This window comes from Leptosomus discolor, chromosome 24 (genome assembly GCF_034619465.1).
Source record: "Leptosomus discolor isolate bLepDis1 chromosome 24, bLepDis1.hap2, whole genome shotgun sequence".
Classification (NCBI taxonomy): domain Eukaryota; kingdom Metazoa; phylum Chordata; class Aves; order Leptosomiformes; family Leptosomidae; genus Leptosomus; species Leptosomus discolor.
Window position 1 is genome coordinate 3517875 of NC_141414.1, and position 27960 is coordinate 3545834.

Here is a 27960-nt window from a genome sequence, read left to right on the forward strand (position 1 = left end):
ATCCGGCCGCGGAGCCACCTTCCCGTCCCCTCCAGAGCCGGCTTGGCCACGCACCCTCGCTCCGAGCACCGGGGAGGGGTCCCTGCAGCCCCCCGGGCACCTGCCCGTGAGTGGAGCTGGCCCGGCTGCTCCCAGGAGACCAGGCGTCCGCCCCAGCGCACGCCATCGCTCCCACCACAGCGGGGGACAGGGGGGGACAGGGGCTGGGGGGGCTCCTGGCGCTGGGTTTGGGGCCCATGTGCCAGGGAGGCTGCGAGGACAGCGGAGGGGAGCACGGCTTTTCCCGGAGCCGGCTGGTGGGACGGGAATTGTGCCACTCCCTCCAGGGCCGTGGGGCAGCAGGCAGGGACTAACCGCTGCCCGTGGGCTGCCGGGCTCTCCCCGTTACTGGGCAGGGCTGCGCTGCTGGGGAAACTGAGGCACGGCGGCAGGCAGGGGGCTGGCAGGGCCACGGTGCCTCCAGCCCGCTGCTCCTCCCTGCAGAGATGCTGTGATGGGGGGTGTGCACCCCCCTGTGAGCCCCGATGTGGGGCTGGTGAGGAGCCAGACGAGGGGTGCACCGGCAGCCGAAGGGCATCGCGGCGATGAGACGCCGTGGGGAGGGCGAAGCACTCGTGCATCCAAGTGGGCTTTGCTGTCCTGGTCCTGGCAGGGACTGAGCCCTGTCCCCATGTCCCCCACCCGGGGAAGGGACTGGCTGGTGACACCGCCATGGGAGCTGCTGTGCTGCAGCGACGGGCAGCATGGGGACCGTCCCCCCCCTCCATAACTTGCCCCCCTCTCCCCCAGCTGCATGTCGGACTTGTCCTTCATGCCGGGGAAGCTGAGGAGGAGCAGAAGGAGGGTGCTGGAGAAGCAGTGGCAGAGCCTGCAGGAGAGGGGCAGCGTGGGCAGCCAGCTGGGGCACCCCGTGCTCGCCAGGTGGGTGGCGCACCTTGCCGGGGACACGTCCCTGCACCCCAGCCCTCACCCACCAGCAGGCATGGCCGCGTCCCCTCGGGTGCTTCAACCCCTGCCTGCTGCTTTCCTGCCAGATCCAAAACCTGTGACGCCTCTTTCTGCAAGGAGACAGAGCAGGCGGCCACGGGCAGGCAGGGACACTCGTCCCCATCGGTGAGTCTCGGGGCCCAGAAGCGGGGGACCCCCAGCGCCATGGTCCGGGCAGGATGCTCTCGGCAGGGTGGGTGCTGAGGGAGGGTCCGTCCTGGTTTTGTGGCAGAGGTGGTGACAGAGCGGGGGGCTGCGGGGGGCCCGTGGTGGCAGGGCTCTGCCCCTCGCACTGCGCCATGCCAGCCCCACGCCCCAGGTGCCCCCGCAGCTGAGCAAGCGTGCCGCCGGCTACCGCAAAGCCTTCGGGGAGCTCGCCGAGCGGGAAGCGCTGCTGGCCTGCTTCTCCTGCGCCTGGCAGAGAGAGGTGCCCTACCACGGCCGCCTCTACATCTCCTCCCACCATGTCTGCTTCCACTCCAGCCTCCTGCTCAAGGACATCAAGGTGGGCTGGGGACGGGCACGGGGCCAGCGGCTCTGACGGGGGGGCACGAGCAGCAGCCAGGGACACGGTGACGCTGCCTGGCCCCCTCCCCGGTGCAGGTGGTGGTCCCTGTCGCTTCCATTTCGGCCCTCAAGAAGACCAACACGGTGCTCCTGGTGCCCAACGCACTCAGCATCCGCACGGCCGAGGGCGAGAAGGTGATGGGGGGGGGGGGGGGGATGGGGACGGTGCTGGGGGGCTGCTCAGCCCGGGGATATTTGGGCTGTCCTGGTCCCTGCAGCCGGTGGGCTTTAGGCCATGCCCGAGGGAGCAGCTCTGGTGCAAACCCTCTTCCCGCTCCCCGGCAGTTCCTCTTCGTGTCGCTGCGCCGGCGAGAGGCCACGTACCAACTCCTGAAGTCCGTCTGCAGACACCTGCAGGTGTGCACCGCGCCAGACCAGGGGCTGGGCACACGGGGGGGGGGTCTGTCCCCTCCATGGCAGGGCCACGGGGGTGGCCGGCAACCCACGGCACCCCCCTTCCTCTCTCGTTTTCCAGGACAATGACTGGAGCTCTCTGGCCTCTCTGAGCAATGAGGAAATCCTTAGGAAGCCTCTCGTAAGGCTAGGAAATGGTCAGCGGGATTTTGAGAGGGGGACGCACAGCCCTGGCCCCCTGGGCTGGGCTGGGGACAGATGTGGCGGTGGCAGCCCACGCTGCGTGGGTGCCTGCCCCCCGTGAAGCTTTTCAGGGGGAAACATGGAGTTGAAAAGCCCCAGCCCGGGGCAGCACAGACCCCAGGGCCCTCAGGACTCCTTCCTTGGGGCTGGCAGGAGTCCCCTCAGGTCCCACCCACGTCCCCATGGCCATGGGGCGGGTGCCTTGGGGACGTGCACCACAGCCAGGGCTTGTCCTCTTTCAGACCTCGAGCCAGTCAGACCTGGAGCAGAGCACCCCAGAACCCAACAGCTTCCAGGAGCTGCCGGGTGAGTGACCACCCCACGCTCCCCCTTGCACGTTCGCAGCCCTGCTTGTGCAAGCGCACGTGTCCTCACCCCTGTTTCTGCCCCACTGCTGGCTCTCGGCTCTGCTCCCCCTCCCCAGCCACGCACAGGAGGGACCGCACAGCCCCCGGCCACTAAACAGCATCTGCTGCAGCACCGGGGAGCGCAGGACCAGCTTCTTGGGGCCCAGTGTGCCCCGCTGGGTCCCCAGGACCCCCGAGTCCCCTCCCTGGTCCTCGGGGACTCATCAAATGTCTCCTGGTTGCACGCAGATGGTCTGAGCCCAACGCCGAGGCAAGCAGAGGAGGAGGAGGAGGAGGAGGAGGAGGAAGAGGAGGAAGAGGAGGTGGAGGAGGCGGAGGCTGAAGAGGTGGTGACGCTGACTCTGAGCAGCGGTGAGTGGGTGCCCTGGGCAAAGCCACGCAGCCTCTGGGGTGGGTGAGCGGGCGCTGGGGAGGGGGATGCTGCTGGGGCTTGACCCCAGGTCTGGCCCCCAGCACCGGGCAGAGCCAACTGTGGGGGCCAGGCTGAGGGTCTCAGCAGCCCCGGCACTGACACCGCCTCGTCCTGGCAGGGGGACCCCACACCGCACTACAGGCCTGGACCACGGCACAGCTGAGCGCCCTCAACACTATCATCCTCATCTACCTGCTGCTGTGAGTCCCTGGGACCCGCTCACACATCTCAGGGCTTGGGGACACCCCCCCGCCCCAGGGTCCCTGTCCCCACTGCACCCTGGCACAGGCTCTCTAGAGTGGCACTGGCAGCCCAGGGCTGCCCCGCTCCCCCTTGGGCACCCACACTGGCCCAGCCTGGCCACAGCGCCGTTCCTGCCCCGTCCCTCCGCCCGGCTGTGACCCCCATGCCTGACACTGGCCTGTCCCCCAGGATGGTGGCCCTGCTGCTGGCTTCAGGGTACATCGGTCTGCGCATCCTGCAACTGGAGCAGCAGCTGGCAGCCGCGGGGGCTTGGCCACACCTCAACCTGTCGCACCACTGAGTGGCAGGGGACCCCCTGTCCCCAGCGCAAGCAGGGACACCCCCCCCCCCGTCACCCTGCCTCCCCCCCCCAGGTACAGGAAGACATGAAGCCAGCAAGGACCCAGCCCTCACCAGGACCCCAGCGGGGGGGACAAGCTGAGGGGCTGCTCTGAGCCCGTCCTCAGGAGGGGGCTCCATCACCAAGTGCTTTCCAGCCCCTCAAGATGCCTGGGGAGCCCGCCCAGACTGTAGGGCTCCATCTCCCTCCTCCCAGTGTCTCCCCATCCTGAGCAGCAGGAGGAGGAACCTGGGCAGCTCTTGGGGGGGCAGGGGAGCTGGCTGGGGTCAGGCACCTACCCCTCACCCCCAGCCCTCCCCAAGGCAGGGGGTGGGGGCAGAGGGGATGCCAGGCAAGGTAGGGACAAAGGGATGGATTATTTTATTAATAAAGTTGTGACACCCCTACCCCCACCCCCCTCTGGCCTGGGGGGAGCCTATGTTGTCCCTTCCCCCTGAGGACACATGGCTGCTTTATTTCTTTGGACAAGGGGAGGGAGGCTCTGAGTTCCCCAAGCCCAGGCAGGATTTGGGCACCCAGCAGCACCCAGCCGAGTCCCTGCTCTGCACCCCTCCCCATCCCCTTCCCCGCACCCCAGGAACAGGCCAGGATGGCAGCAGGAGAGCAGCTTTTACTGGCGGGTGGAGGGCTGGTGGTGCAGGAGGCTCCAGGTGCTGATGTCCTGGGTGGTGCCAGGGGGGCAGCAGAAGGAGAGCGCGGGGACGTACCCTGAGCTGCCCCCCAGCGCCTGGGGGCTCTGGCTGCGGGTGACAACTGAGAAACAGAGGGGAAGGGGGTGAGAGGGGGCACAGCTGGGGGCCCTAAGGCCCTGCAGCCAGCCCGGCCCCCCAGCTCTTACCATACTCCTTCCCCAGGATGGGTCTCTCCTGCCAGAGGAAGGGTCCCCAGCGGGTGCAGGGTCCCAGGTAGGCGGCAGGAAGGACGGGGTCCCACCAGGCCACCTCCCGCAGGCGCTGGGCATAAGCTGTGGGGGAGGCGGAACAGAGCTGGGGAGGGGCACAGCAGGACCCACACCCCACAGCAGGGTCCTCCCAGCCCCAAGCCCTTGAGCTCAATCCCAGTCCGATCTGGCTGAGGGGCCCCCCCGACCCCCCAAGGTGGGGAAACTGAGGCACAGGCAGCTCCGTGCCCCACTCTTCTCTCCTCCCAGTTCCCTGTACCATCCCTCCCGCATCCCAGACCCCCCCAGCTCAGCTCCGTACCTGGTGACAAGGAATCCTGCTCCCCCCGGCCCGCGTGGGCCCAGGGCCAGCGGCGGTGGGCGATGTCGGAGGCGAGGGCGTACCAGGGGTCCTCCGCCTCCTCGGTCCTGCCCCTCAGCCCCGTGGACCAGCTCTGCCCCACGGCATCCCAGCCCATGGGGGTGGTCTTCCAGCGCAGGGCCTGCTTCAGCAGGGGGGCCTGGCGCGGCCCCCGCAGCGTTATATACTGGTCACTGGGGGTGGGAGGGAGCTGTCAGGGCTTCATGCACCCCCACCCCCCCAGCAGCACCCCACCACCACTGGCAGGATTCCCTAAAGGCAGCGGGATCTGATGGGGCTGGGGCCTCTCCCCAGCTGGTGGGACCGAGCCAGCGAGGTGAGCAGAAGAGCTCCCACCTCCCCCCGCCCCAGCCAGACTCTGGCTGGCAGCGCTCCCTCCTCCACCCCAGGGAAACCGAGGCAGGGCCAGGCTGGAGAGGCCGCGGCCAGAGCCCAGGGCTCTGGTTCCCAGGGAAGGGGCAGAGGTTTCTCCTCCCCCAGACAAGGGTCTCACCTGTACAGGGGCAGCGGGACCCCCAGCTCGAGGGTGCTATGCGGGACCCAGGGTCTCTGCTCTCCCTGCGCCATGGCCGGTGCTGCCAACCGCCTCGCTGCAGCCACCCCAGAGCAAACAAGGCCAGAACCATCACCTGGCAACCGCCCAGCACCAAGGCGGGGAGGTCGTGGGGGGCCGCACCAGGGCAGGGGGCACCTTTGATCCCTTCCTGCCCCGCAGAAGGGAACAGGGGCAGGGCAGGGAGGGCTGGGGCTGCGCCTTCCTGCTTTTCCAGCAGCAGGAAAGCAAACAGGAGCGAGCAGGCAGGAGCAATAAACCACGGGCAAGACCTGTGCTGGAAAAGCTGGTACCTCTGGAGCCGGGGGCAGCTGCTTTGGGCCTCTGACCCCAGCGGGGGCAGCCCCAGGGACTCACTGCACCCCTCACCTCGCTGTGGAGAAGCAAAAGTGGAGCCACCAAGCCCAAGAGACGTAAATTCACAACTTGTTTAATGCCAGTTAGATTGCTTTACATGGAAAAGTTAACAACGCTCTGTATTATTATTTTTTTTTCCAACCATATGATGCCTTATATACAACAATGCCACAAGGTCGCAGACTTTATCACACGAACTCTGGGAGGACCCTTTGCTCAACCCGCCCGCGCGGTTCGGTGCTTCCAGGTCACGCGCTGACAACACGAGCTCACGCCAGCTTCGCCCTCTTCCCCCTTCCCCACGCCCCAGCACACCCCGGCCAGCGTCACGCCGTGAGCACAGACACCCGCACACACCCACCGACACACACTGGGGCAGGGAAGACGTGCAGAGAGCACTTCGGGGAACGCCACTCCTGCCTCGGCCGCTGCGAGGGAAGGAGTTTGGGCCGTGCTTTAACAGCTCAGTCACCCCCAACAGCTCGTTTTCGCCGTGCTCATGAGCTGCAGACCGGCCACGGCTTGGCAATCACTAGCCCTCCCTGCCATGCACGGTGAGAGAAGTCACGGTGAGTCAACCCCCTCCCAAGGCAGCTCGAAAGTGAGAAAAGTGAGAGACGTGGTTTGCGCGAGACCGCCGGCAAGAGGAGCGGGGTGCGGGGAGAGCGGCAGGGGCCGACCCCCCTCCGCAGCATCCCGGGGTGCCGCTGGGAGAGCGGGGAGCCCCGAGCCAGGCAGGGGCTGCCCACCGCCCCACGCTCCGCCGGGGAGAGCACCCGTGTCCAGGGCGAGAGGCAAACCCCCCGCTCCCTCCGCCACCCCTGCGGGAGCCCCAGCAGCGCCCCGCTCACCCCGGCTCCCTCCTCCTGCTCCAGAACGGGCACAAACCAGTGTGAAACCAGCCCGCGGCTGAGCATTTGTGTGTGCCCCCATCCCAACCACCTATTTCTTCCCGGAGGAGAAAGCAGCGACTCCTGGCGGGTCTGCACGTCGGGATTTAGGCAGGAGACCATCCACAGCAGACGAGAAAATCCACGGCAGCAGCGACCAACCACCTCCAGCCCTGCTGCCCACCCCCCGTCCCCGGGCTGCGCTCCCAGGGCGGGATCACCCGGGACAGACACCCGTGACACACCGTGTCTCACCTTTCCCTCCAAACCTGCTCGCCAGCTTGAGGAGCCGACTCAATCCCAGTAACTCCTCGGGGCTCTGCAGTGGTCCCTCCACACGACGCAGCGTAACGGTGCCAGTGAGCGGAACAAGCTGCCAGCGAGGGGCTGGGAGGCCACTGGGTGATTTTTAAACCGAACCCGGGGCTCCCGCAGCAAAAACCACGATCAAGTAGTTGTGTTGAAACAGCATTTCAGCAACGACAGTGAAATCCCACCCCGGAGGGAAGGGAGCCGGCGGTGCAGCCGCCAGTTTGGGCTTTGGAGGCTCGGCGCTGCCAGGCTCCTCACGAGCGCTCCGAGTACCCGCGACGCGAGCGGCGGCACCGAGGGCCCGAGCCAGGCACTGGTGTAACGGCACACGTGGTCAAGGCTGTAGTGAGCAGAACGGCACCTCGCTGCCCTTCTCCGTACCAGCCTTCCTACACCTCAGAGGCTCACCCTAAGGATACCGGTGGCACTGGGGAGAGCCCTGCAGTCTGGTTTCAGGGAAAGAAGGGAAAAAAAGAAAAGTATTGCCTACGCAATCTACAGAGAACGGGTCTATATACACAGCCAGGAAAATCCAAAGGAGGACAGAGACCAGCACGCGCGTGCCGGTGCGCTGGAGAGGGCAGGAGGCAGGCAGGGGCACGGCAGGGAGAGCGTTGGCACACGGACAAAGTCAGACAGGAACACGCTGCTGCGAGCGGCACAGCTTCTCTTTAAATTAAAAGCAACACACACGCACAAGTGCTTCGCGTCACAGCCCACGGCACTCCTCACACGGGCTCCAGGCACACAAGCAGGCACTCTCTCCCCACACAACTTAAAAAAAAAACCCAACCAACCAACTAAAAAACTCTAAACCAACAACAGGTCCCTGGCTTTGACTCGGAGAAAAAACAAAAACCAACCCCAAAACCATAACGCTTCTTCCTCGCTTTAGGAACAGCGTCCCCCCTTCTCACCCAGCCGTGGTGTGTCCCCCCCTTCCAGCCAGAAGAGGCCACGCTCTCTCCAGAAACACAGCCCCACGAGTTGTTTCGGTTCTCAAACGCATCTCAACTGCTTTTGTCCTCAGGAAGACTCCAGAGCCACCAGGCGCTGTGGGAAGCGCCACACGCACGGCGGTTGGTTTGATTTTCCTTTTTTTTTTTTTTTTTTTTTTTTTTTTAAAGCCATTGTTTTTCCTCTCTGGTAACTAAAAGGATCAGCCCAGAACATGCAAGAGCAATTTCAGAACTTTCTGAACGTGCTCCCGCCGAGGCAGAGCCTCTTCAAGTCTCCTCCAAAGTTTGGAGCCCCAAAATTTACTTGTTTGAAGGCAGCTGTGAAGCATGCCAAGAAATCAAGCTGCCTAACGGGAATGGTTGTATCCAGTACTACAGTACCTATTTAGAAATTAAAAAAAAAAAAAAAAAAAAAAGGGAAATACACAGTTCTCCAGTTTCTTCATGAACGGGGACGCCAGGCTACAGACAGTGCCTGTGGATAACCAGAGCGGCCAACGCCCAGCCTGGCCCGGCCCCCTTGCACAAGCCTGGCTGGCTCCTACCTCCATCCGAGGGCAGGGGGACCCAGAGCAGCACGTTCAAGCCGTTCCCACAAAGGCAAGGACACTCATCTCTCCCAAGAGGGGACAACACAGCAGCTGGGATGGCCTCGGTCCGGTCTCGGTGGTCCACATCCCACAGGTCTTCTCCAGTTACGCAACGCGAGGGTCGGAGGATGCTGGTTGAACGTTTCTCTTGTACCCTTTTCCCCTCGTGAAGGATGAATCTGTAAACCTTTGGCAGTTCCCTCCCCTCCCCATCCCCATCCCAAATACTGCCCAGCGTGGTTCACAAGCACGTATTTAATAAGCATCTGTTGGGTCCGTCCTCCAGTCCCACGGGCGCTCCCTCCCTTCTGGCTGATCGTTTGGGGTTCCATGCACACCAAGGTAGTGGTTTTATCCTGGTATGTCAGGCTGTCGTCTCCTGGGTGGCAGTCGGGGGGGGTTTATCGTATCCTGGTGAAGAGGTTGAGAACAGATACCGACTCCTGACAAGAAAAGACAAAGCGCTGAGTACTCCGCAGTCGTGCTGCGGCTTTTGCTGGCTTTTTGTTGTTGTTGTTTTGTGGGTTTTTTTAGTAAAACAGCTGCTAATCTGCTGAGGTATCTCTAGCTCAGGGCCTGACCTGAGCTCCCCATTCAAAGTCCAACGTCATAAATATTCCCATGGGTTTTTCTAACTGATAACAAGGAGCACGGCAGGCACGCGTCCCGCTCCCGCCGGCAGAAACCAGGGGGACACCGCAGCGTGCCACGCCAGCTCCCCGCAGCTCATTCCTTCCGATCTCTCTGCCAGACACCCAGAAAAGCTCTCGGAGCATCCGGCACAACCTGCTTTTGGTGACGGCGAGCTGTCAGCGGCAGCATCCACGGTCCCATTCCCACCCAAGCCACCATCTTAGGGAGCTGGGGATAACCCTCTCCGATCATCACCCCCCAGCAGCACGTGAGCAGGGAAGACAGTTGGCTCGGGGTGAGCTCCCTGAGCCGCCGCTGGGCTCAGCAGCCCCGTGCCAGCCAGAAGGATGCTCCGCCACACCGCCCTGGGCACCCAGGGGCAACCTCTTGTTTCACCCGGTAACTACAAGTCCCGTTGTATCTCAGCAAAGGTTAATCCTTCACCGCATCCAGCCCCTGATCTGCAGGATACGGTGAAGAGCTCAGAGGCCAGGCAGCAGGAGGGAGCAGACCTGGACCGAACTGACCCCCAAAGGCTGAGCCCCCCTGCAGCCCCCCGCACCACGCGGCCTCACCTTCGTCGAGCGAGTTTTGCTGAAGACGTTCCAGAAGCGCAAGGTTTCGTCTCCAGCTCCGGTGACTATGGCCTCCCCGTCAGGGGACATCGCCTGCGGCCAAGAGAGAGCAACCTTTAGCATCTGGTACAGGTCTGAGGTTGAAAACAAATCTGCATTGGAATGCACGAGCGATACCGAACTCTCCTTCCTGCCTGGCTGGCGGTGAGAAACCAAACAACTACCTCTGCTTTCATGTGCCTCGTGCAGTTGCAGTAGGTGCCAACTCAAGCATTTGCATCCTACTTCTGAAGCTATGGGACACATGGGTGGAATTACCACGCAAAGGGCTCTCGAGTGAAGAAATCCAAGCCATTTGTAATCGAGGCTGTTCCCCCTCGGATGACAAACACGTGTTAAGGCAGGAAGCGCGACACGACCGGCGTTTGCCAGCTCCATCAGTCGCTCACTCGGAATCTACCTCACAGAACAGCATCAGCCTATTTGTCACCTCTGTCACGGATCTGATGAAAGCCCCACGTAACAGTAACAGGGATGAGCTGAGCGTGGATGAACTGCACCAAGCGTTTTAATGACAAAACCGGGAGGACTGAAAGCATCAACCCCTTCCCCTGCCGGCAGTCACCAGGGAGAAAGCGGACAAGTCTTAAGGGAACAAGACGAGACGCTTGCGCTGCCTCAGCAGAGCCCTGGCAGGCTTTGCTGTTCATTAACGAAGCCCCACATTTCCATAGCAGCAAATCAAAGTGCCCCTTGCAGGCACGGAAACCAGACACAGAGCGTTTTTCCTCGCTCGCAGGGCAGCATTCAGATCTCCGCTGAGACTCCGGGCAGCTTAGTGCCGCCGGCACCGCCGCTTCAGGCCTTATCTCAGCACACACGCTGCCAGAGAAGCGGCCGTGGAAGCTTCCAGAGGCACGGCCGTGGCTTACCAGGTACAAGACTCGGTACGAGTGTCCCGTTAGCTTCGCTACTTGAGTGAGCGAGGGGTATTTCCAGACGAGGATCTGGTTCTGCGAGTAGCCGTGGGTGCTGACCTGCAAGGGGAGAGGGCGACGTGCGTCACGCGTCCCAGCGCGAGGCAGCCCGGCAGCAGGACCGCCGGGGGAGGGGGGCTGGGGGGGGCACTTACGAGCTCGTTGGCGTGTTTGGACCAGGCCAGGTTGCACACCTGCGACCCGGTGTCGATGCACTGCAAGGGCTGCCCGGTGAGCGTGTTCCAGAAGCGGATGCAGCGGTCGGCGGTGCCGCCGCCGGAGGCGAGGAGGCCGTGCTGGTGCGGGGACCAGGCGATAGCTTTTACCGCGGCGAGATGCTCCGTGTATTGCTGGACAGGACTCAGGCTGGAGTGGTTCCAGACGAGGAGCTGGCGGAGAGGAGAGACGTGACCAAACTTGCAGTCACGCGTCCGCAACACCCACAAGCCACAACGTTGCACCGAGACCGAGGAGGGCAGTTGGGCAACGACCTGATTTCCCACAGCTCTGCCCAAGCACGTGCACCTCCACGGCGCGCTTGAAGCCCCGAGTGCCACCACCCTCAACGGAGGAGCCATCGGAGCTGACAGCCCTGGAGACAGGCTTATGAAGCCAAAGACACAGGGCCACGGAACGCGAACTCAAGCCCTTCTTTCGTCTCTAGGGCTGTATCATCCCAGAACACATTTAGAAACACGCTCGAGTTCATCAGAAGTGACTCTGAGCAGGAGGAACTCGGTACAACCACGCTGCCACACAGGCATCGGGCAAATTCACTCCCTAGCAACCCGCTCCAAAGGGCTCTGAACACCACCTCTCCGCAACAGATGCTCCTTCCATATGGTGCTCAGTGAGCCACAAGCCTGCGTTACAGGTACTCGAACTTCTAGAGCTCTAAACTCAAGTTTCCTTCTGCGTGTATAAACATTATTGCAACAAACCCGACTACCTAAACAGAGTCAGGAAGCACGGCTTAGCAGCAGCTTTGTTCACCTCAAACCCCTGAGTCCAGCTATAGATTTAATCAGCCAAATACAGAAGCAAAATTAAATTTGCTTTTTTAATTTTATTAGAGAGAGGAGACTGAGTAGAAGCTTAGCGTGGTTTACGTCTGGACACAGTCCAACAACTGGAACAAAAGCCCCTTTCAGGGAGGCTGAATATCCTTAAAGAAAGGGGGTCTGACACCTCTTGGTGAAGATCTAGAGCCATCGAGCCTCCCGCGACTCCCTGGAGCACCGTACCTTGTTATCGTTTCCTCCAGAGGCCAGGAGCTGGTGGTCCGTGGACCATTTGAGCCCACAGACCTCCTGCCTGTGGCCCTGGAGCCGCCGCTCGGACTGCAGGGGCGGGGTGCGGATGTCCCTCTGAAGGATCATCCTGTCTCGGCTCCCAGACGAGAGCTGGTCCGCGTTCCACGCCAAGGCACCTGCAACGCGGGCAGAGCGGAGGAGAACGTTGTGGGAGTCCTGGGGGAGCAGGCAGGCAGAACACAGCCACCACGGTTGCCGAGGTTTAAAAGAAAATAATAATAAAAAAATCCGTGCTAACGGACCTCCTTTGTATCTACTGTCTGAAGTGCCAGAAGAGCGTACAAAGGAAGATTAACCCGCACAGCCTCACTGACAGCGTCACTAATCCCATTTCACAGGGCGGTAAAGCACGGATAGAGAAGTTGGAAGGTGCCTTGACTTCCAAATCTCACTCCAGTATTCAGATTCACAACACCTCTGAGGGGAAAAAAAAAAAAAGAAAAAAAAAAAAAAAAAGACAGTGCCCGCAGAATAAGGGAACTGGAAATCTCAGAGTAACGCAGCCTGCCTGCAGGGCTGAAACAGGAAGCCAGTGGCAGCGGAAAAAAATGTTGTAACCAGACCTAAAATGCCTCAGACATGGAGGAAACACCTGCTGCAACACTCAAACACCACCACACCCGAGACCGGACCACCACAATTACTAGGTGAGAATATTTTGAAGACCGCTCCAGACACGGCAGAGGGTAAATATCAATTCTGGTGCTTTTGGAGTTCTGCTATTTCAAGCAGATCCCTTGCTTCAAGGAAAAAGTGCCATCACGAAGAAACGGAACAAGTGAACAAGTGAAACCTCTGCCTCCCACCTCCTTACCGACTCTGGCTGTGTGCCCCTCTAGCATGGAGAGCTTTTTTCCTGCAGCTGCATCCCAGATCTGTACAAAGCCCTTGTGAGTGCCAACAGCTACCAAGTTCCCCTAGACAAACAGAAAACCACGATCAGGAAAGCCAGTAAGTAAAGTCAGACCTAAACGAAAAGTTAGAAGCTGAGGAAAAGACTGGAGATAAATCCCCCAAGACAGAAAGCATCCAGACCTCTTCCACCGTGCCTCTTTTCCCTACTGAGAGGGCCAAGCAGCCTGGCTGGAATATATTTATTGTAACATTTCATTGTCAAGAGCTGGAGAAGCCAACTGGCTCCTCCTCCCTCCCACACCTCTTAGCAAATGCCTTGGGAACCTCAAGATTCAGGAGGTTGCCCTCTATTCCCTCTCATTTAGCAGAGAAAAACAGCGCAGCCAGGAAAACACGTTTGATTTGTGATGCACACAGGGAGTTCGGGGAAACACAGGAAAATAACCCCAGAAGGTCAGACCCGTGAGGAAGAGCTATAGAGCTACAGCGACAGCGTCTAAATCACCAAGTGTTTCAGCTCTCCCCGTTGACCACGTTATACTGACCCGTTCTGACCAGCCCACAGATGTCACCGAATCTCCTTCCACAGAGAGATCACACAGGCGGGTCACCTTGAAAGCAGGACAGAACGGAAGAAGAAACACTCGTGATTGTCCTACGACACCATCAGCTGCCTCACAAAGCGGTCTGGGACAGGGCACTACAAGCGCTGAACCCCTGGCACGGCACATTCCAGAGCTCTGGAAGATGCTCCAGCTGGCAGAGCCCTACAGCAACGGGCACATCGCTCTCCAGACGCCGCCGACCATTTACCTGGCTAGTGCAAGCGCTCCAGAGGTAAACACAAGTCCCGAGGCCGACGCTGAGGACGTTGAGAGAGGACCAGTCCACCAGGTTCAGGTAGAAGTCGTCCTGCAGCTCCGGGGCATCCAGCACTTTGAAAGGAATCTTTGAGATTTTCCGCGTTGGTTTTCGAGGCGATCTTAGCAGCTTCTGACTGTTTACAAAGAGAGACACAAAACCAACTACAGGACCTTCCGCATCGCAGCGGATGGCAGACGCAGACGTGGCCTCTCTTTAAAGCGCACCTGCATTGCTACAGAAATGCACAAAGAGGCCACAAAATTCTCTCCAGCAGGTAAGCCTGGAAGGAATTAGGTTCTGCTTCTACAAAGGAGCTGGAGAACAAAAGGAGACTGCTGAAAGCCAGCCAAGACCTATGCGGTATCCAGGCAGGTGGGCACCTGCTGAAACTCTTTAGAACTTGACCAGGCCCAGATCACCAAAACCAATTCACAGAGCAACGCTGGGTGCCTGAGAGCCCTAGGGAGCCTCACGGAATCCTCTGTCCCAACCCTTCCCTCCTCGCCGCCTGTGGAGAACCAGAATTACCTTTTGTTGCTGACGGGAGACAGGGAATATGGCGAGACCTCGTTGCCATCATCCGGACTAGAGCGCTTCGTGCTGAGCGAATACTGCGTGAAGGAAACACACCCAGTAAGAACCCCAGTGGGCCCAGGACCTAGGGGATGGCTGGCAACACGCACTGGTCCCAATGCCTGGCTAACTCCAGATTTCCCAGACTTTTCAGTTCCTCCCTTTCCCAGGTGCTCTGGAACCATACCAAAAAACCTGCACCTCCACCAAGCCCCAAAGCTCGATTTGGTCATTTACCACACTATTGCGAAACGCCTGGTTCCAACTCCGTTTCCCTGCCAGTACAGAAACAAGAAGTACGTAGCTTGCTGCAGATAGTGACGTCCCCTTTACAGGCCACCAAATTCTGTTAGCAACAGCTTATCTCAGCCAAGCCACAGCACTAACTCACTTGCACCAGCAGCTTGGCAGAACTGTTGCTGCGACACACACGTGCCGCCTCCACCGGTCTGAACGCAAAGTAACCAACTCACAGTGAAGAGAGACTTCTTCTCCGGGGTGGACGGCTGCAGCCTCCTGTCTTCCGTCTGTGGGTCTTGCACTTTCTCGATCCCTGCTCCCAGGAGTTCGTTCTTCAGCAAGGCAGAGTAAGCGAGGCCATCTGTGAACCCAAACCAGCGCTCAGGCAGAGAACCTGGAAGCTCTGCAGGGGGTGGCAGGATCGGGTCTGCCCGGCTTGCACACGCGCAGCGGCTCTCAATAAGCCCGGGGCTCCAGTCTGGAATCAAGGTTAGCAGCAAGCTTCCCCTCCTTCCACCCCATAAGGAAAGGGCTTCCATGGCACCATAAATCAAGGGATACAATAGCCTCTCGCTTCCCAGACGCTTGTCAGAAGCCTGTTCAGGTGACCTGGTATTCACTCTCGTGATGTGGGCATTTATCTCCTGAAAGACCAGCACGAGTTTTGGCATGAGCACGAAAGTGCCAGCGTTCCCTTGATTCCCAAACTCGCCGACAGCCTGAAATAAAAGCTCTAGGCGGGGCACGAGTGGCAGAGAGGCGGTCTCACCTTTGCCATTGTCCGATGTCGCGTCCTTTGCTTTTCTGTTTTGACTTGGCGATTTTTCATTTTCCTGAAAGGGAAAAACACGCTATCACCACACAGAAACCTCACCACAGATGGTAAAATAACGGACAAAGAAGTCTCCCGGACCGCAGGGGCAGCCTGTCTGAAGGCATGCGTTCAGATGAACTCCTCTGGGGCAGCAGAAGACCACGGTGCAGAAGATAAGCAGAGCAGTTATGCCAGCCAAAACAAAACGCGCCATTTCCTCAGTTCCAAGACAGAGGTGTAGGAGAGGGGAGCAAAACTTACATTTATTCTGTGGAAGTTGATGCTCCAGTTGGCCCCAGCTCTTGAGGGAATGAATCTGTCACCGTGCTTACTAGGAGAAGACATCGGAGAATTGGAAGGTGTCAGGGTTCTTCTCATCTCTGCTACCTGAATTACAGAACAAGACACACACAAGAACACACAAGTGCTGAGCACAGCAGTGGTCTGAAAAACATCACCGAGGTCTCGGCAAAGCTGAACATGTCTAAGCAGAAGAGCCAAGCACTAGTTTATCCCCTTAACAGAACTAGTAAGCACATCAGAGTCCGACTGCCACGGGAACTTCTGTCAAGAGAAACCATTAAACAGCCTCTTTCTCACCGCTCCTCAAGCTGACGCTGTCGAGGCAAACATGTGGCGGGCTGGAGAGGGGCAGACTGCTTGCAGGGGGAGCAGCAGATTTCCCAACTGCAGTCACATACTTTTTCATAGAGTAAATTCTGCTGGAAAGGACCCCAGCTCAGAACAGGGCTGATTTCAAAGTTACATTGAAGGTCACAGCCTCATCCAGTTGAGTTCTCAGCATCTCCAAGGACAACGACCCCACCAGCTCCCTGTTGCAGTGTTTGGACGCCCTCACTGTGAACATTTTTTCCTAATATCTAACTGGAATTCCCCCTGTTGCAGCTCGCATCCGTCGCCTCTAATCCTTCCACTGTGCGCCTCAAGAGAATCTGACCCCGTTTTCTCCATAACCACCCACCAGGCAGTTGAAAGCAACAATTTCATCCCTCCGGAGCCTCACTGTCTTCAGGCTGAGCAACACAGCATCTTCCTGCTCCAGCCCCCCAACCCTCTTGGTGGCCTCCAGTGGACTTGCTCTATCTTGTCAAGCCCTAGAGTTGGTTGGTTTGTCAGCCCCCAACTTCTTACGTTCCACATGTACTCACTAAGAGTCAAAAGGCATTACTGAGCTACGCAAACAGATCTTTAACTCCTTTTTGCAACCTGAACTGAGTTGATATATTCAAAAGCTTTGCTGAAGTCAAGTCACTCCTAGAACAGCTCAGGAACTCACACCTGCTCACAGCCCAACAAAAGACTGAGGTTTGCTTCAGAGAGGTCCCGTATTTTTCAAAAGCTCAAGTGCAAACAACCACAGGCAAGAGAGACGAGAACTTCACCGTCAGCCTGAGACCGCTCAGCATCGCCCACTGGTACTTACGCAAGGCATCGTGTTTTCATTCTGTATGTTGATCTGGCGTAGGAGACGTCTTTCATAATCCTGGTCCATGGTGGAAAGCAGAGGGGCTGGGGAGTTCAGCAGGCTCAGGAATTGATGTTCATGGAGTCCAACCAGCACTCAGTTTGCTGCAACAGCCAGGAGGAGAAGAAGAATACCAAAGTATTACACCCCTCCACAGAGAAGCAGCCTCTTCAGGATCTCCTAAGCCTGCGCTTTAAACTTGAGACCAGCTTTTCTACCCGGAGCACTGGTATCAAACCTGCGTGACACAGCACAGCACGGGGCTGCTCGTGAAAGCGTTTCGCTGTACTATCGCCCTTGGCTGCCGAGTCACACGCGCAGGCACCCGGCAGTTTGCGTCTGACAGGACCTCAGCTGGCAACTGGAGCAGAGACCCCGATACTCGACCCCAGCCTGCTCCCACCAACGCCAGCAGCAGTTCGCAAGCCTTCGGTACTCGGGCACGGAAAAACCAGCCACCCACAGCTCATCCCACCACAGCCAGACCCGCACCTCAGGCCAGAGGCGCGACAGCCGCACACAGCACCGCACAGAAGCCAGCTGGGATACTTGTAGCCGCGGCAGGAGTATTGCAGGCTTTTGGCAGGAGTATTGCAGGCTTTTGGCAGGAGTATTGCAGGCTTTTGGCAGGAGTATTGCAGGCTTTTGGCAGGAGTATTGCAGGCTTTTGGCAGGAGTATTGCAGGCTTTTGGCAGGAGTATTGCAGGCTTTTGGCAGGAGTATTGCAGGCTTTTGGCAGGAGTATTGCAGGCTTTTGGCAGGAGTATTGCAGGCTTTTGGCAGGAGTATTGCAGGCTTTTGGCAGGAGTATTGCAGGCTTTTGGCAGGAGTATTGCAGGCTTTTGGCAGGAGTATTGCAGGCTTTTGGCAGGAGTATTGCAGGCTTTTGGCAGGAGTATTGCAGGCTTTTGGTGCCACGCACTGCAGGGATGCAGGCAGCTATGGCCTAGGTAGCCCCCGGGTTACCGCTCAACGTCTGACACCCCCGCTGGCACAAATATTCTCCTTGGCTAGCACGGAGAGCTCACTTATGGCTATACAGTCTATAAGCAATGTTAAACATCTTTTGAGCATGTGTTTCAGGACAGTGCTGCTCCACAGCCTAGGTCTGGCTGAATTGCATCATGCATCCATTAAAAAAAATTAAAAAAATAAAAAAATCAGCAAACATTTCTGCGAGGATGGGTAGCCACAGCCCTTCTCTGAGCTCTGAAGGGCCCAGACCAGCATCACTAGCGCCCAATCTCCCCAACTCACACACACCTCCACGGCTCACGCTGACACAGAAAGGCCCACGGCAGAAGAGACGTGGCAAACTGGTCCAGGGGAAAGCTGGAATCCAACACACACGCGACACGAAAAATCCCCACAACACACAGGCATCTGGAAGCTGTGCAGAATGCAAAGGGAATTTAATTTGCTATTATTGTATAAACATTTATGGCATCTGGCCGGAGTCCCAGAGTTGCCTCGAGATGCAAACTTGTGGTAAAATCCGGGAGGCAACTGCACACGAACGGCTGTGCCGGGTGAAAGCTGTCCAGGGACGAGCCACACTGCCACGCTCAGGGCCTGCCACGAACTGCCTTCGCCTTCCTCCGCCAGCGGGTAAGGTTTGCTGTGAACAGGTTTACCTCCAAGAACAGAAAACCTACCCAGGGTGTAGCAGTAAAAAAATTGGAGGCAAGTTACCAAGCTCAGAGGGGCCATGATCCAGCGAGACGTGATTAAGTACTACAGTATTCTACAAAATTAGCTTGAAAGCCCACAAACCCTGGACTAGAGTCAGCCAGGAGCTAGCAGAGCCACTTTCCTTTTATCCAAGCTGTTTGTTAGCGCTGAAACTTGGACTTCTTACAAATGCTGAAATGCAGAGGCCTCTTCTTCCTTGCCATTAGGCATGCCAACGCTTTCACAGGAGCATCCCTGAGCCAGATAGTGCCAAGCTGTTTCTGAGTACACCTGCTTACCTCTGCCACCTCCTCCCCCAAGCTTGCTTCTTTTTTAATTTAATACATTTCTCCCATATGTTCTTTAAGAGGCAAGACTGAAGAAAGCTACCAAATTTAACTGTAAGCAGCTTCTACCACATGAAGAGTCAGAGACGGCGTTATTGTGAGCGAAGTTAGGAAAGCCTATGATGGTATTAACGAAGGAGGTTAAAAAATTAACAATTAGTGCATCCCATATCGAACACTCTCCCTCCTTTTGCAGTTTACTTACTACCATCCTTACCTACCCATGACCCACCAGATTAGAGGTTAACAGTACCTCTCAAACCAAGCATTTCAACAAAATGCCCCCCCGCCTTTTTTGGGGGGGGTGATGGTGGGTTTGGTTCAACACCGTGAATAAGAGAGATCAGCTTGGGGAACCCACACGAGGAGGTGATCAGCTGGGGAACGCCACGCGTTCGAAGCGACCTCCCAAGCTGGTGCAGCGCAGCATTCGTGAGAGAGCGAGACCCCGTTACGGAGCAAAGGGACGTTCTCCATTCTGGATACGAAACACATTCGCTTTTCATTTGAGCTCCGGCTGCCCAAATTTCAGCCACAACTTCTAAGCAGGGATCCAGCAGACCCGGAGCGAACAACGGAGGAGCCTGCACAGGCAGAACACGGCCACAAATACTCACACCTGGGTCATGACATGTTTTTACCTCAAAGCCTGTGCCATTAACCACAGGCTCGAGGAGAAGGCAGCATCTCTGGGGGTGGGTAGGATCTTGCTAACTCTAAATTTGTCTGTGGGAAGCGAGTGGGTTTTCCATTCCCCCGAAGCCAGTAAGAAAGGCTTCGCCATAAGGACTGGGAGTACGTGGACTGTAAATTCTCGTTTAGCTGAAGAAATAAAAGCTCTCAAGGAGCTATGTGTGTTACATATTTTTGGATGCTATTTTGTTACTAATGATGTAGTTTAGCTTGGAGAAGCAAGGTGGGCTTTGGTGGAGTTTTTTCAATTCCTAGGGAAGAATTTGTATTCTGACTGTTTTCTGTGTGCACCTTCCATGTCCTGCCTTTGAATGGGCTGGATTTTATCGGTTCACTCTACTCTCAGAAACAATACTTCCAGCTACGCTGCTGAACAAGTGTGTTTCATTCTTTTTATTGACCCAACCTTAATGTATTCAAATGCTGAAATGTTTTTTCTTGGTATGGACACGTTTTTAAGGAGCCAGCATGCAGAACACCAGGGTTGGCAGGGAAATGGATGCAGTTATTTTGCGAGATTGTTTCGCTGTCATTTGAGAGGCAGCCTGTGCCTATTTCAGCAAGCGCTGAAGTTGGGGTAACAAACGTAGGCTGTGTTGGCTCTGCCAGTTCAAGATGTGGCTTACCGGAGCACAGCAAGAGCTGGACAATCCCCGATCCTTTTTTCTTCCAGAAATAGTTTGTGCCCTTCTTAAAATTGGGAGGTAATTGGGTGGGTAAGTGCTGATGAAAGTGGGAGACTGTGAGAATACCAAAGGCAGGAGAACATTTAAAGGTAAAAGCCGAATATCTTTCTAAATTTAGACAGGGCTGAAGGGGATAGAGGATGTCTCGGTAATTCAAATACAGTTGAAGTTATGTTGATGCTTTATTTTGAAGCGCCTGAAGCCTGAAAAAGGTTTTTTGGGGGCTTATTTACTAATAAGCCCCAAACAGCCCCAAAATTTAGAGTTAAGCAAGAGCCTATCCAACCAGAGGAGATGGCTTCTCTTTGGGCCCGTGTTTAATGGCACAGGTTTTGAAGTAAAAACGCATCAGTATTCAGGTGCTGAGTATCTACAAGCTCTCAAGAACCACCCCATAACGGACCAAGGGGAAAAGGACGGAGTAAACAAGTACTTGTTCCTCCTGCTTCCCCAAAGCCAAAGCTTTCATCTTCCAACGATTTATCTAAACCCCATTACTAGGCAACACTTGCAAATCAACAAGTTAAAGACCTCAGCTGGCCACAGACACGGCAGTCCCTCTATCCACGCAGGCAAGAGCCCTGCACCTCCTCTGGGCCAGCTCTGGCCCTTGCCCAACCGCACCACGCGCCGGTTGGGCTCACCGAGGGGACAAAAAACTAACTCGGCCCCAAAGGGCAGACGTTTTCTGCTGGTTTCGAAAGCAGCACCTCCGCCTCGAGTATTGTAAGAGTATTTCCAGTTACGGATTCTTCTATTTCCCAGACTTTTGAACAAGCTTAAGGGAAAAAGCCAAATCCCAGCATTTCTGCTATGTCATAGTCAAGCTATCACAAATGCAGCCAGACCAAGGACAGCATCGCAGCACCAAAGTGGACATCAAGGAGCAAGACACTGTGCTTGGCCAACCTGAAGCAGAGCTCGCCCACATCTCACCCAGAGGAACCGAGTTTACATATTATGCCAAACAATCCTTTTTAGTGACTATTCTCCTTTCAAAAACAGCAGTCCTACAACAAGCTAGAGCCTTATGTAAGTTTTACCAATATTTACCTTTTTAAAGCTGCAAGTACGCAGCTACTTACCCAGTGATTTACTAAGGTGTTAGTGTGAAAAGCATTTATAAAATAAACCATTTACAAAAGTAACCCCCATACAACGGAAGCAGGTAAAGCTTTATTTCAAAACGAAATACAAACTTTGTGCCTCGCGCTCGCCAAAGCGGACTGCTCACAACTGGGTACGGCACAGAGACCACGCTAACAGCGATGGCAAAGTTACTTCAGTGTCAGGGGGACGAACAAGATCTCCACCCTCAAGCCTCACTCTTGAAGGCTGCGGAGAGATTCAATGCTCCACCAATAAAGCAAGACGCTGCATTACTGCAAGAACCACCACGTTGCATCAGTGTGTTTCACGGCGTGATCTGTAGGCAACAACTCTTCACTGACGGTCCTGCAAAAATCCCTGTTATTTGTGCCTTTCCACAGCAGCCTGCAAACAAGCACCTCCTGCCCAGGGAGCTTGCAAACCCCTTTGTCCACTTGCCACCATCAGCCCTAGAATGTCCCCGCTCCAAAACCGCCAACTTCCAGGTGACCAGCAACAGGTACAAACCGAACCCAAGTCTGAGTTGAAAGGCAAAGCGGCCCAAAGGCACAGCCAAGACGTCGTTTTTATCCCCTGCCCGCACTCGGCCTTGCACCAGCAGCACGGCAGCTTGAGGTGCTGCAATTCCGTAGCAAGCTTAGGTGACAAGTGGCACGCGTGGCTCTCCGTGCCGCCTTTCACCTCTGGTGTCAGAATACACCACCCCTGCCCCGCGGGCAAGGGCCCACCCTGTAATTCAGATCAGAGGTGACAAATGTTCGACTTTCTGCAACTCACTGTGCTCACAGAGGAGCTACATGACTTCCCACCGCCCTCCAAGTCAGCTTCTGAAGCTAATTTAAGGCTTTGTGTCTCCCTTCCCAAAGCAGGGTACAGCCCTACCAAGATGACAGAGGAACTCTGACCAGCCAACCGCAGGGCAACGGCACTAATTTAGGACACTCAGGCCACGAGTGCTGCAGGAAGCCTGTGTGAGCCAAGGATGAAGTGTTCACAACAAAGACCTCTGGATGGGGCACGGGCTTTACACGCCAGCAGAAACTCAGGGCTGTGACACCTTCAGGAAACAGCAAAATCTCTGTCTTTGGAAGAGCCTTTACTAAAAATAAACGCCCTTTTCCACTAGTAAATCCTCTCAGGACACTACTACAAGCCCAAAAGTTTTTCACCAGGATTTTCATACACAAACTAGTTGTTCTTAGATGCAAGCCCTCATCTGAGGAGAAGACTCCAGGAAGCCTACCAAGAACGTTGCTGCTGCTGCCCCTGTTACGTGGATGATGCTCAGCTGTTACCATCGGTTTCAGCAGACACATTTCTCCTAAATCCTCCTTCTCGCCCCAACTGGAAGAAAAAGGAAGCTGACAGAGACAAGCCTGCCACGCTGTACTCAGACAAGTCCATTTTCCACTGTTCAAGACTCAAATACGAGTGTGATGGTCCACAAAGAGCTCGAACTGTCGGAGTCGGAGCTCCCTCCACTGCTATACTCACGCGGCAGCCAGGCTCCCAGCCCAGGGGCTTCCAAGTTTGCTTCAGCCAGCTTTATAGAATTAGGAGAACTGTAGGTTCGTTACTTTACCGTCCTAGATGACGTTTTCATTCAATACACACCTCACTGCGGTGTACAGTAGTCTGTTAGGAGCGCGGGGTTTATCTAAGCAGACATGACAATCATGTATTCAGCAGGGGATTTCTCAGAAAATCATCATCATTAAAACCCTTTTTATTGCCTGCAGGTAGCAATTATTTCATCTTTCCACCATGCTGCTCCACAAATAAGAGGGCCACGCCTGCTCCCAGGGAATCCCAAATACAGTGCAAAGTCTTCAGCAGCACGGGAAGCCGTACGCTGGGAAATACAGAGCTTTATGCTCAACAAGGGGTCACCTCTGTGTCACCTCTTGCCCATGGGTCAAAAGGCATCTCTGCATCTAATTAACAGAAAGCCTCATAAGAGGTTCATCTATTATGAAAGCCAAACAAATAAAAGGCAGCAGAAAAAACACTCTCCAGTTTTAGAGATGCAACATTTAGCAAAGGTACTTGGGTTAAAGGGCGTTTGAACACCTCTTCCTTCCTGGCTGTTACAAAGGCTCCATTAAAGCTCTGAAGTTAAAGATCAGGTTCAGCTCTGGCAGATCACGCTTGAGAAATACCAAGGGCTGAACAAGTTCTGCTGCTCCCGTTGGCTCCGCTGCTCCTGTGGGTGGGACGAGCAGGTTCCTGCTGGCTGCGCCTCTGCACTCGGGCACGAAACGCTCCCCCTTTCTGCAGGCACCAGAGGACAGTACACGGGCCGGGGAAGGAGTCGGGTACAATTTCCTCAAGTTACTGCTTGACAAAGAGGAGACAGACACTAACCTCGCCGCATTCTGCTTCGAGGTTTCACCTCAGGCCATGATGGAACCTGTGCCAAACGGCTACGCCTGGATGCTGCTGCCCTGCCCGGCTCACGAGGCAGCGATCACAACCCCACGCAGGTTTCTCCGCGCTGCCTCGCCACCGAATCCCCCCTTGGGCAGGAGAGCCGAGCTCCCGGCAGCGGTTGGCCTCTGCAGAGGCAGCCGGACAAGGAAGCAGGGGACAAGCTGCAGCCACAGCGCTTCTGTTTCCACCGTCACCTGACGGCAGTCTTCCCCACAGAAACACAGATTTTTCCGACCAGTCACTTGCCAAACAGGAGGAAGGGAGGTTCTGCTGTCAGCTGCTCATCAGCCAGCCCAGATGGCACTCATTTTGGTGACGACCTAGAAGATATTTACTCATTTATTCTGCATACAGTGATGTGTTTAGCAAGAAGGAAGCAGGGGTGGATGGAGTGAAGTACTTGGACCTTAGGGATACGGGGCCTTTACACAGGTGGAGCTTCTCCATGTTAGGCCTTCTAGGCTCAAAGAGGATTGACTTCGGAGTAGATGGACGCAGAAAAGAAAGGCTACTGTATGCATTTCGTAACATTTTATGGAGCCTTCAGGGCTTTTCTTGGTTTGTTGTTTTTTTTTTTTTTCCATAGTTTATATGCTCCACTTGAGCACAACAATTTTTCATAAAACTATTATCTTTAATAACATTCAGTTTCCTTTCAAAAAAAATAGGTAAATTCACAGAATACAGTAGGCCGATTATCTTACATCTCAAAGCGGAGTACAGACAGCTAAAAGCACCAGCTCTAGACAGAAGGCCTATTTTATCATAAGCCTTATCAGAAAGAAGTCAGTGCTCTAAAAGCCAAGATTAAAGATTCAACCAGCAACCTCACCCACAGAGCTTTACTGAAAAGGCCAGGCGACTCAAAAGTCTGCTTCATCATAACATTTAAACTACTGAAAGCACAACAGTGCCCTTGGCCAACCCACAAAAGAAAGTCACAGGATTTAAAAAAAACGCAGCAGCTTCCGTCAACAGGCCCAGAAGATTCTACTTCTGTATTAAAACTAATAACAATAATAAAATAAAAATCAGTCTTTAATACGAGATGCTGTTGCCAGCAGGGGAGTTGCTCTGCAAAGAGCCTTCAGCACAAAATACTAGCCTAGTGTCATTGAATACACTAACTCAGTCAGAAAAACGAGCAGGATACCTTCAAGAGAGCTACAAATCAAGGGGAAAAAAAATCATCCATGCCATAAAGCCTACAGCACCTCTCACAGATGACTCCAGCACGGCCTAACAGCCCTCACGGTGCTCCAGCGACGCCTCCAGCAGAACGCCTCCCCTCTCCCCACGCGTGGCAGGATGCTCAGGTCAGGCTTTTGAGACCTCAAGCCTACAACCCGCTGAACGTGTGTGCTGCTTCCATCGGCACGTCGTCAACAACGCGTTACAAAAAGAAAACCAACCTTCATGAAAGCCACAGGGCTATTTAGCTCCCTCAGACCCCCAAAAGCCATCGGATGGACAACGGCACCTCCCAACTTGCATTGTGCACGAACGAGCGGCTTCTGATGAAAGTTTCCGTCACGGCTTGGTAGTTCTCTTTAGTACCAGAGTAAAAAATCTCGGCTACCGTTCACGTTATCAACTTGATCGAGAAACCAAGAACCGGTGAAGACGCAGCAGCGGAACTTCTGGCTCCCAACACGCCACTCCAAAGCGGGTCGGGGGGCGCTGGCCGAAGGAAGGGGGTAGGGCAAGAGCGTTCAGCCACTTGGGCCGGACACAGGCTACACAAGCCCTCCCGGGGGTTTGGATGCACCGTGTCCGGCCAGAAACACCTCCGGTGCGAGAGCGCCTTTGGGCCCACCGGCTCCTCCCGGCAACGGGAGCAGCAGCCGCGGCACAAGCCCGCCCGGCCCCGGGCCCCGCGGCAGAGGCCAGCGCAGCGCCACGACCCCCAGTTACCCGGCGAGAGCAGGTCCCCTCCTGGCAGGTCTGATAAAGCACCATAAAAATACCCAAACCACCAAGGCGGGGGAAAGGCATCCCGAGGAGCGCCGTCATTCCGCCGGCACCGCTCGCTCACCACCGGCACACGGGGCAGGCCCAAAGGCCGGGAGGCCGCTGCCGGCCCGGGCCCAACCTCGGACCAGGACCCCCGAGCAGCGCCCGCGGAGAGGGGGGGGGAACAGCCCCCCCCCCCCCTGGGGCTCCGAGCCGCACCGGGCACCGGCTGCCCCAGCCCCGCAGCTGGGCCCGCCTCGCCCGGCCCCTCCGCCAGCCCAGCCCCGCCGCCCGGCCCAGCCCCACCGGGGACCCGAGCCCGCGGGGGGAAGGGGCAGCGACCACCCGCAGCCCGCCCCGCCGTGACACCGGCCCGGGGCCGCGGCCCCGCCGCCCGCCCTACCTGCCCGCCCGGCCCGGCCCGGCCCCGCTCCGCCTCCTCCTGTCACTCTCCGCCGGCCCCAGCGATCCCCAATATGGCGGCCGCCCCCGCGGCTCTGCCCCCGCCCGCTGAGCCCCGCTCCGCCCCGCCCCCCCCCCCCGCGCGCGCGCGGCACGACGGGAGCGCGCCCCGCCCCTCTCGTTCGAATCAATACAGGAAGCGGCGGCGCGCGGCGCCATGGCAACGGCCGCCCGGCTCCGCCCCCTCCCCTACAGCGAGGAGCCTGACGTCACCTCTCAGCACGCTGACGTCATGGCGGCGAAGGGCTTCCTGTGGCGCGGAAACGGGCCCTCCCAGCCGCGAAGGCCCCAGGCGATGCCCTGGGTGCGGACATGGCGGCGGCCTTCCCCCAGGCCCTGCCTCGCACCTCGCGGCTCCCCTCACTGCGGCCCACGGGTGGGCGAGCTCCGGGGGCTGCCGGGCGAGCGGCCAGGGTAGCCCAAGACGGCGGCACGAGGATGGGTTTGGCGATTTGGTGATTTTGGCACTTCACAGGGCGGCGCCGCCCCGCTGCCTCCCGCCCCCCCGCCGGGTGAGAAATCTCCCGACTGCTCTGGGCTCGGCCGTCCCGGCGGGGGCTGGCACGGCGGCCTGGGGACGGGCGTGGGGGCAGCGGCCTGGGGAGCCGCTGCCAGCCCCGGGCCAATGCCGGCCGGGGGGACTCGCTCCCCCACAGCCGTTCCCAACAGCGGCACCTGCACGGGAGTCAGCCGGAGCTGCCAGCCTTCCCCGCCACCCATTCCCCCGTCCCTTCCGCCGCGCCGGCTCTTGGTGGGGCTCGGCGCCATCGTGGTGGGTGAAAGGAGGTGACGGATCCCCCGTCCGCCGGTTGTGTCCGTCTGTGACGCTCTGGCGGCCGACGCCAGCACCCCGCTGACAGCCTGCCCCGCACCGACGGCCGATCGCGGTGGCACCGAGCTGCTGGCGCGCGGTTCCCCTGTTATTAACGCGGCTCGGCCTCCCGTGGTTAACCAAGGGGTCTCTCAGAAGCCCCCTTGTATGTAGTTTACAACAACAACCAGCAGAACCCCCCAAAGTCGGGACACAAGGCACCGCAGCGGCCTCCCTGGGGGGGACACCCCATTCCCGGTTGTCGCCCCGGGACCTGGAATATCCCCACGGCACGACCCGACAACCCTTTAGGGAGCGCGGGGCACCACCGGGGACCGGCACTGCTTGTTTGTCGGCGGGTTTTTTTTTGGTTTGGGTTTGCTTTTTCTGGTGCAATTCTTCCCCAAAGTGGAGCCCGGCTGTGCCTCCCGCAACGCCCGTGTGCTGAGGGTGGCCGGTGCACCGGGTCACGGGAGAGCCGGGGGGCTCCGCGGCCGCCCGGCCCCGAGGCAAACCCACCGCCTCAACCCGGGGCGGAGCCGGGCCGTGCCACGGTGATGGCCGCCGTGCCGCCCCGTCCCGCCCCGTGCCCGGTCCCGCCGTGACCCCGCGGCCGATCACTTCCAGGGCGGCCCCGGCTCCCGATTTGAAAATGCAGGAGCGGCTCCTGGTGCTGCTGTGCGCGCTGGCGCGGCGGCGGGCGGGCGGGCGGCGGGCCATGGCCGGGGCGGGGACCGGGACCGGGACCGGGGCCGGAACCGGGACCGGGACTGGGACTCGGACCGGGACCGGGGCCGGGGCCGCGGCCTGGGACGGGCCGCAGCGGCGCGCCTGGCTCCGGCACTACTACAGCCAGCGGCAGAAGCGCCTGATGACGGTGACCGGGACCGGGGGACACACACACACACACACGGGGGGGGGGGACGACACACGCCGAGGGTGGGCCGCGATCGGTGGGGGGCGGGAAGGACGCGGTAAAGGAGGGGACCTGGGAACACGCCGGGAGGG

At 57.7% G+C, this 27960-nt stretch overlaps 3 protein-coding genes across 3 annotated transcripts; 1 reads left to right on the forward strand and 2 right to left on the reverse strand.

The window, feature by feature from the left end:
- The first annotated feature begins 811 nt into the window (after window positions 1–811).
- Window positions 812–3475, forward strand: LOC147413765 (uncharacterized). The gene is made up of 10 exons (XM_086477733.1): window positions 812–921; window positions 1035–1113; window positions 1307–1492; window positions 1591–1689; window positions 1840–1911; window positions 2030–2089; window positions 2394–2457; window positions 2748–2792; window positions 3050–3131; window positions 3364–3475. The coding sequence occupies exons 1-10, from the start codon at window positions 812–814 to the stop codon at window positions 3473–3475; spliced, it is 909 nt and encodes a 302-aa protein (XP_086333859.1).
- Window positions 3476–4145: 670 nt separating this feature from the next.
- Window positions 4146–5364, reverse strand: TEKTIP1 (tektin bundle interacting protein 1). The gene is made up of 4 exons (XM_086477734.1): window positions 5291–5364; window positions 4772–4970; window positions 4374–4521; window positions 4146–4288 (listed from the first exon to the last, which is right to left on the reverse strand). Exons 1-4 carry the CDS (start codon window positions 5362–5364, stop codon window positions 4146–4148), a joined length of 564 nt encoding a protein of 187 aa, XP_086333860.1.
- A 3274-nt stretch (window positions 5365–8638) lies between these two features.
- On the reverse strand, window positions 8639–26124 carry FZR1 (fizzy and cell division cycle 20 related 1). The gene is made up of 14 exons (XM_086477407.1): window positions 26083–26124; window positions 16747–16892; window positions 15564–15689; window positions 15258–15321; window positions 14722–14849; window positions 14204–14286; window positions 13625–13808; window positions 13357–13422; window positions 12771–12873; window positions 11888–12072; window positions 10799–11032; window positions 10599–10703; window positions 9667–9759; window positions 8639–8901 (listed from the first exon to the last, which is right to left on the reverse strand). The coding sequence occupies exons 2-14, from the start codon at window positions 16813–16815 to the stop codon at window positions 8860–8862; spliced, it is 1482 nt and encodes a 493-aa protein (XP_086333533.1). The 5' UTR covers window positions 16816–16892; window positions 26083–26124; the 3' UTR covers window positions 8639–8859.
- Window positions 26125–27960: the final 1836 nt, after the last annotated feature.

Coding starts and splice junctions, on each gene's coding strand:
- LOC147413765 (XM_086477733.1), top strand. CDS start 812: ATGCCGGGGAAGCTGAGGAGGAGCAGAAGGAGGGTGCTGGAGAAGCAG. Junction 2,458..2,747: donor CAGCTTCCAGGAGCTGCCGG/GTGAGTGACCAC, acceptor GGTTGCACGCAG/ATGGTCTGAGCCCAACGCCG. Junction 2,793..3,049: donor AGCAGAGGAGGAGGAGGAGG/AGGAGGAGGAGG, acceptor TCGTCCTGGCAG/GGGGACCCCACACCGCACTA.
- TEKTIP1 (XM_086477734.1), bottom strand. CDS start 5,364: ATGGCGCAGGGAGAGCAGAGACCCTGGGTCCCGCATAGCACCCTCGAG. Junction 4,971..5,290: donor GTCCCGCTGCCCCTGTACAG/GTGAGACCCTTG, acceptor TCCCACCCCCAG/TGACCAGTATATAACGCTGC. Junction 4,522..4,771: donor GCCGCTGGCCCTGGGCCCAC/GCGGGCCGGGGG, acceptor GCCCCTCCCCAG/CTCTGTTCCGCCTCCCCCAC.
- FZR1 (XM_086477407.1), bottom strand. CDS start 16,815: ATGGACCAGGATTATGAAAGACGTCTCCTACGCCAGATCAACATACAG. Junction 14,850..15,257: donor GACATCGGACAATGGCAAAG/GTGAGACCGCCT, acceptor TTGGGTTCACAG/ATGGCCTCGCTTACTCTGCC. Junction 11,033..11,887: donor CTGGAGGAAACGATAACAAG/GTACGGTGCTCC, acceptor CCTCTCCGCCAG/CTCCTCGTCTGGAACCACTC.